Source organism: Nelumbo lutea, chromosome 3 (genome assembly GCF_056320005.1).
Source record: "Nelumbo lutea isolate HS-2025 chromosome 3, American lotus-T2T, whole genome shotgun sequence".
NCBI classification, from domain to species: domain Eukaryota; kingdom Viridiplantae; phylum Streptophyta; class Magnoliopsida; order Proteales; family Nelumbonaceae; genus Nelumbo; species Nelumbo lutea.
The window spans coordinates 86,329,306-86,342,464 of NC_142686.1; the positions used below are offsets into that span (position 1 = coordinate 86,329,306).

At 38.0% G+C, this 13,159-nt stretch overlaps 1 protein-coding gene across 1 annotated transcript; it reads left to right on the forward strand.

Annotated features, from left to right (window-relative positions):
- On the forward strand, positions 1-1,249 carry LOC148866198 (Mitochondrial transcription termination factor family protein). Its single transcript, XM_088976205.1, has one exon. The coding sequence runs from the start codon at positions 18-20 to the stop codon at positions 981-983; it is 966 nt and encodes a 321-aa protein (XP_088832331.1). The 5' UTR covers positions 1-17; the 3' UTR covers positions 984-1,249.
- Positions 1,250-13,159: the final 11,910 nt, after the last annotated feature.

Consider the following 13,159-nt stretch of genomic DNA (forward strand, 5'->3'; position numbering starts at 1 on the left):
TCCATGTGTTAGCACGTATGTTTCATCTCTCTCTCTCTCTTGCACGCTGCAAACCAGTCATCGATCGCACCACCATGCCGGCAGCAGCACTTCACCACTCTTTCTGCTTCTCTCCCAACAATCCACCATCGCCCCTCCTGCCCAAGGCCCAACTAACCAATAACCTCTCCACCGCAAAACCCAGAACTCCCCTTCAAAAGCTCCCACTCTCATCGTCACTAGACCAATCCAACCTCTCAGTCCAATTCAAGGAGAAGATACTATGTCTTGAGATAATGGGTGTTGATTCAGGGAAAGCACTCTCCATCAACCCTTCCCTCCACACCGCGACCCTTCACTCCATCCACTCTGTCATCTCTTTCCTCCAATCCAAAGGCATCCACCAGAAGGACATGGGCAGGATCTTTGGCATGTGCCCCAAGATCTTGACCTCCAGCATTAAACATGATCTCATCCCAGTTTTTCAGTTCCTGTCCCAAGACCTTTGCGTACCAGATCATGGCTTCAGGAAGGCTGTCAACAAATGCCCAAGATTACTGGTCTCAAGTGTGAGAGACCAGCTCAAACCAGCCCTGATTTATCTACAGAGACTTGGGTTCCAGGATTTGGAGGCGCTGGCTTATAGGGACTCTGTGTTGTTGGTGTCCAGTGTGGAGAACACCCTGATTCCCAAACTGGACTACTTGGTGAGCTTGGGGTTCTCGCGGGAGGATGCTGTGGGTATGGTGTTGAGGTGCCCAGGGCTGTTTACTTTCAGTGTGGAGAACAATTTCAAGCCCAAATTTGCATACTTCACTGAGGAGATGGGAGGAAGCTTGGAGGAGCTGAAGGAGTTCCCTCAGTACTTTGCTTTCAGTTTGGAGAATAGGATAAAGCCTAGACACAAGGAGCTGGTGGAGTGTGGGATGCAGATTCTTTTGCCATTGATGCTTAAGAGTACTGATGAGGAGTTTGGGGAGTTGTTAAGGCGTGGAGGCGGATGAGGGTTGTCATCACTCTTTTTTTTTCTGGTTTCTCTCTAATTGCTTGGGGAGATGGAGATTGGTATTTATGTTAACTTTGTATTATTTCTTCATTATCACTTTTCTTGTTGTAAAAATGTAAATTATAGAAATGGTTCGGATAATAAGATGTCCACAAGAGATTGATGTAGGCATCTTTGGTGTTTATGCTGCTTCTTTCTCATTTTTCTGTTATAAGAGTGTAAATTACTGATAAGAGATTTGTGCAACTAGATGCTTTACTGGAAGGGAGTTTGTGCTCTCTGTGTCTGTGTTTGTAGATTTTTCCATTATCTCACATTTTAACTCACAAGAGGTGGAATGGAAATGGGTCTTCTCTGTTTTCTTGAAATCACAACATATTGACATTGAGAGAGAGAGAGAACCCTGCTTCTGGGTAGGAAAATATTAGGCCTACAACATTGACAGTACTCAAGAGTAGTCAGGGTCAATATAGAAGTCTGGTTCCATGGCTATTGGCTAAGTTACACAATGCTTGAATGCCATCTGAACTGAAATAATTTGATAGTTTTCGTTAGTATTTGAACCCACAGTGTCTTTATCTCAAATGGAGTTGTTACTAGTCAAGAACAAAATGTTGAAATAATTTTGTTTCATGAGATCAGGAGACAACCTTATATCTGTTCTCTTTAGCTACAAGAATTGGGTCCATTGTATATGAGGAATTTGTTGTCTAAAATCTAATGGGAATCTAAAAAAAAGATTATTTTATTCTGGGTGGCATCTAAAGATATTAAACAGTGAAAAATGCATTTCTAGTTTGTGATTGTTGAATCAGAAGATAGTAATCAGAAGACTCAAGAACTCACAGAAAGAAATTCAAGAAGAAACCGCATTCCTCTTATTCAAGAACTTCTTAAAACTTCCTTCAACTTTGACGACAAAATGCTAAGATGGGAAGAGATCTGAAATTGGTTAAGGAATCTCTACTCCATTGTAGCCACATTGGTTGCAAGATGGCAAAGGATAGCCTGAAAATTCCAATTCTGTAATTTGCAAATGACTGTATTATCTTCACTGAGACTACAATTCCAGCCTGTTTGAAAATTAAAATCCTCTCGAAGTTTTAAAGGGCATCAGGTCAACATCCAAATTTAAAGAAATTTACAATCCAGTTCTCAAATAATACCCCTAACAGATTTCAGAAAATCCTAGCAAAAACTATGAAAATTCCAATCCAAACAAAATTAAACATTTACTTAGGGGCACCTTTAATTAACTCTAGAGTTACTAAAAACACTTTCATGTTTGTCAATGATAGGGACAATAACAAACTTAACAATTGGAAGAAGAATACCTTCTCCATACCTGGAAGAATTACTCTCCTCAATTCCACTACTAATATGATGCCACAATACTTAATGAGGTCTTTTAAGCTCCCTCAAAATGTCATTGAAGATTTAGAAAAATCCTAAAGAAACTTTCTTTGGTCTAACTCTAGTGAGAAAAAGCCTCTCCATTTGTTAAGTTGGGAGAGAGTTTGTAAATCAAAGAGTTGAGGTGGTTTAGGTCTCAAAAACCTTCATTGGGTAAATGAAGTAAGCCTTGCAAAATTGGGATGGAAAATTTTAAAAGAGGAGGATAATCTTTGGGCCAAAGTGGGCCTTGCAATGTTTTTTAACCGTCGTTGACCCAGACGGTTGGACAATTCGCTCGGAAACCGTCTAAGCAACTGGTTCTGTTTCACCCTTAACCCATCCTTGGGTAAAAAACCATTGACTTGGTTAGAAAACCGTTGACTCAAGTGGTCGAATGAGTTGACAGTGGTTCGTGGTTTAAGAAACTTGTAGTTGTAGAGGATAGATCAAAGACATTAACTCAGATATGAGATCCAACACAATGGGAGAGAGAGAGAGAGAGAGAAGAAGAAGAAGAAGAAGAAGAAGAAGAAGATGATGATGATGATGATGATGATGATGATGATGGTGATGATTTTAGAGTTGCAAAGAAATCAATCTCAGATATCATATCTATTTTTTTTCTTTCTCAGCTGATAGAGTCTCTTCTCCTTTCTCTATTTCTCATATAAACTTTTATATGATAAATACTTTCCCTAATGAAAACCGTCCGAATTATTCAATCCGGATGGTCGAACCGCAAACTCAAAAATCGGTAGTTAGAATGGTTTCATTTCTGAGTCGGTTTTTAAAACCTTGAAAAAATGTATATCTTGGGCCTGGAGAGGAATCCTTAATGCTAGAGAGCTACTCAAAAAGAGTATTGGGTGGAGTAACTCCACTCTTGCTGAAGTAATCTCCTCATAGAAAATTGAGGATGAGAGCCTTCTTATGAGAAGGAAGGTATTAGGCATCCCTCTCTCTAAACTATTGTAGCAGCCCAATATGGGAGTTGTTCAGGCTTAATTTCTTTTAGAAAACCAATACATACAGCTGATAGAATTTATGAAATCTAGAGAAATGTGCGCTCAACTTCTCTTGAGACTGACTTTGAGGTGATGTTATTGGGTCTTAGGTACTAATTTCCCTAATACCCTCGCTTCTCTACCTCTATACTCAGTCTAGAAGAAGTCAAGAACAATACTTATCCAAAGTCTCAGAACTTCAAACAACCTAGAAAAATAAAGAGATTACGAAATTAGGTTTAAAAGTTAAAATGAAAGATTTACCTTTCGTATGTACCTTGTTAAAAGTTTTCCAACAGCTAGGGATGAGATAAAAAGAAGTTTAAATGGGTTCTTGAGCTAGAGAGTGCTTTTGGTTGTAACAACTTCTGCTTGAAAATGGAGGAGGCGAGTTTGGAATTTGAGGTTCAAAGTACCTTCGATTTTCAAGTGAACAAGAGACAGTATATGGGCTATGAGAAATCTCTCTTCTCTTTTTGTCTCTCTCTCTGGGGGCCTCCCTCAAAGAAAAGTTAAGATTTCCTATTTGGTGAAATATTTTCTTCGATTTGGGGGTGGTTTTCACGGGTTTTGTACATCTAATGGGAGTTTAAGGCTATCATGGTAGTCTCGTATTTGGGGTTGTCAATGGTAGAAAATGTAAATTTGATAAACTTTTAAATGTTATTTTGTCTTTTTTTTTTTGTTTTAAGTAGGGATATCTTGGGGCTTTGGGCTTTTTGGGTCTATTAGGCTCTATTTCATTGGTCCAAGTGTTCTAATGAGTCAATAATAGGTCTAACATTAGCCATCACCCTTTTGAGGCTTCAGGTTGAGATGAATGACATGGCAATTTAATCTGGTACATCAAAATGGTATATTTCTACTTCAACGGTCAAATGGATGAATTTGGTCATGAAATTTAGCATGCTGGGATTTTTTTGGGTCTCTAAACACAGTGGTGACAAGTTCTGATTAACAAGATTTGTTGAAATAGAATCTCTATTTGATGAAAGGTCAAACGGGAGAGTTTTTGGATGAAATTTGGTGGGTTGACACTTTTGAATGTCCTGAATCTAATAAAAGTGATAGATATTTGATCAGATGTATAGTCTGACTGATTTAGTGGTCATGAAATTTGCCCAAAATGGAATCTTACTTTTCAACGGTTAAATAGAGGTGTGTGGTCATGAAATTTAATGAGGTGGGGTTTTTTAGGTCTTCGAACACAATGGTAAGGTCCGATTGGTCATACGAAGTTGAGATGACATATGGTAATCTCTAATTAATAAGATTTGTTGAAATATGATCCAAGCTTGATGGAGGGTCAAACGGGGGAATTTTGAGCTACAATTTGGTAGGTAGGTATGGATTCGGGTGAGGAGTCAAGTTGATGGTTTTGATATAAGAAAGATAAGGTCGATCTTGGTAATCATTTAGGGCCATTAGAATGGGATTTTCATGTTTTATGGTTAGTTGTCCTAGATTTGTGTTGGGATCCGCTAGTTGATTGTTTCCTAGTGATTTTAAGGTGATGGATATGTTGGATTTGATTTTGCATGAGTTAGAATTTGAATATCGCATAGATTAGAGCTGTAAAGGATGTTGGCATGATGAACGGTGGATTTTTGCAATTTAGTCATGAAAACTAATGTGTAACTAAGTTATAGTTTTCTAAGTCTAGGGATGATGTTTGATCATACTTTGATATTGATCTCAAAATTCTTATTTGTCATGTGGATTGTGTCAAATGAGGGTATTTCAGGTTTTAGAAAGTCTCAAGTTAACCCTAGTTGTATTTACAAGTTTTTGGGGTTTAAGAAGAGGGTACGAAGAGGTAGGGTGAGGGGACCAAGCAAAAATTGGGTGCTGACAATTGTGACATACCAAATAGACTTGGTTATTGGCCAACCTTAACATTGGTGGTTCCCATGAACTCAAATCTTCATTTCTAGATTAGTGGACTAGCATTCATAAGAGGGATGCTAAGGAAGGAGAAAATTTAAAGGAAAAGTGTGTGTTCATATTATAGTATTTATGGAAGAATAAAAATCAGAAAACATTTATTAACAACTCCTTACCTCCTCAAGAAATTTTGGATAGAGCAACTAAAGCTTTTAATGAAATTTGGGACAACCATGTATGCACTAAAATGGCAAAAGATAATAAGAAGTGGAAACATATCAAGTGGAGTTCCCCTGACCTCGAAACCATAAAAATAAATTTTAATGCTTCATGTTCAAAAAATGGTCTAAGTTTTGTCACAACAATTGCGAGAAATCATTTAGGTAAAATAGTTTATTACAAAGGTTACTCCTTTGGTTTCTTCACCATTAATGGTGCTGAAGCATAGGCTGCTTGGGAAGCACATAATTTGGTAGCCAATTTTTCAAAGTTTCCTATTATCATTGAGGGAGATTCTCACTTTGTTATTTCATGCCTTGCGGGTCAAATTACCCTGCCATGGAGATTGAAGAATATCATCCAAGACTACCTAGAGATGAAGGATTGGTTCAAGAATGGAGTGCAGTACAAACATGTCTTCAGGGAAGCCAAGCAAGTGGCCGATTGGATTGCAAATGAAGCTCTTTGATTCCTGTTTGGATCTGTCTCTTTTAACCAAAGTGAGCCCATATGGTCTTTAGATTTAATTTGTTTTACTTATTTGTGGGGGTGTAGGGTCTTGTGTAACCCCTTTTGGTTTTCATTTCTTGGGAGAGGGCCTTAGGATGAGAAGTTCCATCTGAAAAAGGATGGATTCTAAGGAGTAGACAAACCCAAATGGGATTCTACTCCGAAAAATTGCAAGAATCACAATAAGTGATTCTCTAGAGTGATGCCAAATGGTTCTAAGGTTCGAATCTTGCTATTGTTAAAGTTTGTAGTTTTTGTACTAACAAAATGAATTAATGAGAGATTATCATTAATTATTAACTAACAAAATTAATGAGAGAATTCAAATTAGGCACCAAAATTCAACATTAAATTTAAAACTGTGGAGTAATTAACTGATTAATGAAAGAGAAATTGGACTTAAATATTGGAGTAATTAATGGCATTAAGGAGAGAGATTCGATACTAAATATAGATTAACGAAATTAATGGAAGAAGGGGAACTGAAACAATCAAGTGTATTGGGTTGTATCAAATCCGAAACAGTCCGTATCGGCCGATACATACAAAATAAAAAATAAAACAAAACAAATGATTTCTACATGTTTCGTGTATCGGGTTCTTGTCGAAACGATACATATCGGTCAATACAGCCCAATACACTGCGATATTTTGAACCTTGCCTAGAAAAACGTATAAAATTTCCTCCAAGGCTGTGACACGCCAAGTCAAAATGTTCACTAGACAAGCCTAATTATCTTAGAGAACCCAGAAGTGGATCAAAATACCACTTTTCAATATCACCATTTGCATTTAAACTTAATTGAACTCAAAGTTACCAACACCAAGATTAAAAGATGTAACCTGAATGCCCAGTAAATGTAATATATCATGTCATATTAAATCTTCAACCATTCCCACATGTTCCTTCATGTTTAGTCCATCCAACCTGCATCCACATACTAACATCCAGAGCTGCATTTCAATGTACATATACAAGGAAAAGTCAATGCCATATCATACTTGTGGGTGAAACCTATAACCTTTGTCAAACTCATCATTTGAACGTTGAAGCTCAGATGTTCATACACCAATCCCAAAATTAAAAGATGAACTCGAATGCCCAGCAGTAAATGTAATATGTCATATCATATTAAATCTTCAACTTTTTCTTTTGAGGAGATACAAAAAAGATAATAATAATAATTAAAAAAAAGCACTGAATTACAATGTCAAAGTGGTTAGCACTATACAAGAAGGCCTTGTCGATCCTTGCTTTTGATAAAGAATCAGCCATTAGCCATAACATTTAAATCTCTTGGAATCCATCTGAAAGAGCAAGAAAGAAGAGAAGAGAGGTCACCGATTTCATTTAGCAAGTGAGCCAGGTCCCACTTCTGATTAGATGCCTACTCAATTGCATTCCTTGAGTCACCCTCCACGACAAAAGGGGAGGCTTGAATGGAAATAGCCACCCTTAACCCCACCAGGAGAGCTTTAACTTTGCCTTTAGCAGTCTCTTTATTACCAATAGTCCCACTATATGCCCACAAGACAGCACCAGCTAAATTAGTAACGAGGCCACCATTCCTGCGTACCCCTGCTCATCTGAGATGACAACTACCATCAAAATTCAGCAAAACCTCACAACCAAGTCTTGAAGCTATCCATGGGGGGAATCTGAGGATCTATACCGGATGACTGAAGAATACTGCTAAGATTTCTGTTCTATGATCTATCCCTCTAAATTGCGTACTGGTGAGCATCCAAGAATTAATAAGATTCAAGGTTCTTTCCCTGAGTCCAACCCAAGAAGTAGCTTTGTTCTCAAATATCCTCCTGTTCCATTCCTCTCATAAGCATCCGCAGAACAGCACAAGGAATTGCTCTCCAACATAATCTTCCCCTTGGCCCCAAGTTGCAAACAGGCAATTTTGAGAAACAAAGCCAGCAACATTCTTAGGAGGGACCCAATAGAAGCTACAACCATGGACTAAATCAAGAAAGAACTGCCAGAGGCTGTTGTCTTCCAAGCAATTAATAAGCGGATGGCCGATTGACTCTGCATCCTACAAGCACAAAACAAACAGATGCAATGAAATATATAACTTCCCCTTCTCATTCCCACGTGTTCCTTCACATTTAGTCCATACAACCTGCATTTGCATACTAACATCCAGAGCTGCATTCAATGTAAATATACAAGGAAAAGTCGATGTTATGTCAATGCTTATGGGTGAAACTCATATCATTTGAGCCTTGAAGTTAAGATGTTTAAATGTCAACATTTTCTTTATAGTATATTATATAAAATGCAATATCAACATGACATGGTCATGACTCATGAGCTACTTCAGAAATAAGACTGAATTCCCGTGGTAGGTAGGTTATAGGATTTATGCCACATATGGTATTCCCAATATATATGGTCCCCTTGAATTCAACCACTGAATTTGCCTTAAATGCAACACCCCTTCATCAGATTTGCAACACCAAAAATATCATAGCCCACTAGCCCAGTAGTGATTATTTCAACTTTCAGTTTTAATGCTTCTACATATTTCCTTCTCATGTAAGGTTTCATCATTCTGGTATTTGTGGTTCAGTGAGAACCAGCACCATATATTCATCTCTTTAATCAATGGGCATGCCGCCTTTGAATCAGGTATCTTACAAATGGCCTAGATAACCACATTATAAGCAACTCAATTGAGCTCACATCATCCAACTCTCATTTGTCTAAAGTACCATCTGCTTCCCCAGGCATCCCTTGTTTCAAAGAACCATCCTTCACCGCATTCCGAGTGTAGCAATCACAATCAACTCCTCTCTCTTGCATTTCCCCATACAAATCCCGAGCTTTTCGAATCATGTTCTCCCTAACCAATGCAGTAAGAAGGATGTTTCTGTATTTAATTTCAGGAACAATGTCACTCTCAATCATCCTTTCAAAACTTTCTGCTGCCTCTGCAATCCGCCCAACCCGTATATAGCAGTTCAGTAAATAACTGAAAACACGTATATCCGACTTGCATATTTTAGAGCTTTCAATAAGGCGATCAACTAAAACACTTGCACTAGGACTAGAATTACCGGAAATGCATTGACTTAATAGATCTCGAGCGCCCCAAGGCCTCTTCGACAGAGCGAGGATGTGAACCATAACGCACAACGCATCCACATTTCGGACAAAACCTCGCTGTTTCTTCTCAGCCCATTTGAAAAACTTTAGAGCTGATGTGGGATCATGTTTATAGTTCAGAAGAATCTCAATTACATGGTCTTGAGTGAGCACTCCCTCTGCAATACGAGAGGAAATCTCTTGCTTAATCTGTGAAGGAAGGGATGCAGATTTAACATACCTGGACTTTTCTGAAGCTTCTAGGTTCGATTTCTCCAAAGTTTCTGAAGTGGGTCGCTCCAAAATCCCAATTTTGGAATTGGGCTCCTCTAAAACCCCTATTTCCGATATGGATTTCCTCGGAAAACCAATTTCTGGATCGGACTTCTCGGGAAACGCCGATCCTGAAGTGGGTATCGCTGAAATTTTTGTATCAGAGGCAGTCTTTTCGCTAAAATGTTCAGGGTATAAGGTCGAAACTGAACAATGATACTTGGGGCTTCTGCAAAGGCGGAGCAAGAGCAACCAGGGCGAGAGAGTGGAAGAAACGGTCTGTATCATAATTCGTTCCTCTTTGCAAAACCCTTAAACTCTCCACCCTCCCTATCCCCGGTCTGGATGAAAGGTGTAAAATAGTTCAGGGTTTTTAAGAGGTTTATTATCTACCCCGCCTAAGGGGGTTCTTTCTTTTTCTTTTTTTCTTTTTTTACTTTTATTTTGAGAGGGGGAGTTGAAAAGAAACTCATTATTTTTTTTTTTAATTTATGGGTAAATAATTTTCCATGTTTCTTCTATGAATTTAGCTAGTCAATCCTAGATTTTTGAGTCCAATAATTTTCTTCTCTGAATAGAATGTTACTTAATTGTGTTTAAAGGGCATGTTCCAGGCTGCCTAGGGCTCTGTTGGTATTATTTTCTTTAGCCAACCGATTTTGGACTTCCTCTTAAGCCATTAGGATCTCTTGTTTCTTTCTTGAAAATATTTCCAAATATTCCATTTCTTTAGGTTTGCAACAACAATATTTATTTTCTTTATTAATTGTATAGCCCTAGACCCAGAGACTTTCTAATTCCAAACTTTGTGAACCACATCATTAATTTTTGGGTTGGCTTTGGACCTTTAGTTTGTGGGGCATCAGTTTAGAGGACAAGGGGGGAGTGGTCAGAAGCCAAGCAGGAGAGGTTTAGAAGAGAAGCATTTGGAAACTCTCTCCTCCAAACATCATTCGTTAACACCCAATCAATCCTCTCCCATATATTCCTGTTTTTCTAAATTAACTGAATTCCTTTTATTTCTAGGTCCATAATACCACACTCACTAATAAGATCATTGAACTCTCTAGTGTGGTAAGGAAGAACCTCTCCACCACCTCTTTTGTTCTCAGTTGATTTAAAGGCATTGAAATCCCCTAAACTCTGCTGGGTGAGCTGTCATCCCACTTACTCTACTTGTGCAACACATGGGTGTTGAATTCAGAGGAATTCAAAGGTGTTTCTTTGAATGATCTTCAGAGATACAATGTGGAGATACCTTTTTCTTCTCCTCCCTCTCTAAAAGCAAGAAACTTTCACTCAAGTTTGGAAGAGGAGGTGACCTTGAACTTTGATGGAAATGCCTTTGGAAGCCCTGGTCTAGTAGGGATTGGTGGTGTATTTAAGGGAAGGGATGAAAATCTATTGTGGCCGGGCTTATAGTGGCCCAACCGGGATGGTAAACTCTATAGAGCTGAAGTTTTAGCAGTGCTAACTGAACTCCCAATTGCAAGAGATCTTGGCTTGTCTTCCCTAATCATCAAATGTGATTCGAGCAACACCATCAAATGGCTTGGGGTGAAGATTGGAGGACCATGGAGGCTAGCTCATTATCTGAATGAGGCTTGGGATATCTTGGACTCTTTGAATGCAATTCTGTTATGGATTCCCAGAGTTAAATTCTATAGGAAACAACTTGGCTAAAGCAGGAACTCGTAGGGATCTTTTACATAGCGCGAGAGTTATGCCTTTGTAATCTGTGTATGTGTCTCTTTTAGTGCTTCCTTTGTACATTGGATATTTCCTGTTAAGTCACTCTTTTATGGCTTGGTAAATTGACTTTGTACTAGTTCACATCTGAATATTGAAATATCGTGAAAGGGATCATTTGTATAAACCAACAGAGCTAGTCTAGTCAATAGCTAATTAGCCTGTTTTGATTGGAACCAAATCTCTTCCAAATTTTCCTAGATTGAAGTAGATTTTGCTTTGTTGCACCAAGATGATCAAATTATTCCTTTTCAGGATTCTTGACTAGCAATAATGTATGTTTTTTGTTCAAACCAAGAGGGGGCATTACTTGGTTTAATGGTAAATTCCCGAGCTAGAAAGCGTGAGAACTTGGGTTCAAGTATGAGAGTGGCCACTTTGCCAAAGGTTAGGACCGTATGCAGTCTACCCTCCCAAACCCCTAGATGGTTAGGACCAACTTTGGGTAGTGTGGCCTTTTGGCAAGGAGGTTGGAAAGAAAAATGTTATGGTTGTAGATTTCAGAAGTCAGTCTAGATGATACCTTCTAAGTTGTAGCATATGTAGCATTTCTATTAGAATTTTTTTTTTTCTTGCTGATCTATTCATTTATACTTGGAAAAAAACCAGAGCGGAGAGTGACTAGTATTCTGCCTGAACTTCAACAATGAGTTCTGTGGAAGGTACAACTTCACATTAAGATGGGGCTCTAGTTCTCTCAAAGGAGTTTCGAAAGGAGGGGGTGGCGGTAGAAGACAAAAGTTTCAAGGGTTGTTCTGGTTAGCCTTCAAACCAATCCCTTATACTCTGCATACACGAAAGCTGGCTGAAGAAATTAGATGACCTAGGAACATAGCCAAATCTGTGAGTGAATCCAAAATTGAACCTATGAACTCAGCTGGTTCAGCCAATGAACCAGAACTAAAAGCTTCCTTGAGTGTCTCTTGTTTTTGTATTATATTTGGTCTAATCTTAGATGCAAGGCTAACCTGTGTCCTGTGTCACCACGTCAAGACTACATTTCCCAGCTTGCCCTTCAACTTTGTTTTTTTTTACCTTTATGGCTGCTCTCCAATACATACTCACATATTAATGTTGCTTAAAGTAATAGGAAGGTTCATTTTGTCCTAGTACTATTATTAAATGGGTATTAATTTAATTAGATACAAATATACAATTGCTGCCTGAGTGTATCCATAACAATTAGAAATAGACCAAATTATTGTTAGCATCTCGTCACCTGGAGACTGAACATGTGCATCCTCTTGTTATTGCTATTGATGCAATTAACCACTAAACGTGTGGCTTTCTTAAGAGAATCTTAAAACATACTAGAAAATTCACATGTGCATTTTCTGTTTTCAACCATTGGTAAGAATTTCAACATGAACATTGATGCATGGCATCAAGTGGTCAATATGAAATAATAAAGAATGAATGCATCTGCTAAATTCTTAAGAAATGAACAACAAAATTCTAATTCCTAGAATGACAGCTAGTGTAATTTGCAAATTTAAGAAATACACAAAAAACAATAGTAAAATAGAGCAAACACATAATGACTAAGGTTGTGTTTGGTACCATTTTCATTTTTACTAGCAACGTTTTGTGTTGGTCAATACAAATGGCTTCCATTCTACGAATTGAAAGTTAGTGACCCATGTGATGCACAAGCTGTAATATCAATAGATCGGATTTGGCTCCAATTCACTCTAACCCAAAACCCAATTAAGACTGACCAGACTTTAACTTTTACTTATTCTTAAATATAAATTATTTAAAATTATATTTAATAGAGATTATAAATTTCTATGGCATGAGACATGTGGAGTTGGGTCATAAATTTCTGTTACACAACTTGTACATCGCATGGGTCTCGATTGGAACTCCACTCTTGCCAAAGTTTTTCCTAGGGTTAACTACTTAAAGTATCCCTATGGTTAAGCAAATGAACAAAAAGCTCTATTGTTTCAAAAATTACTTAAAGTACCTTAAGTTTTTTGACAGTGGACATTATCGTTAAATATTGATATACAACTAAAATATCAAATTTGCCCTCCA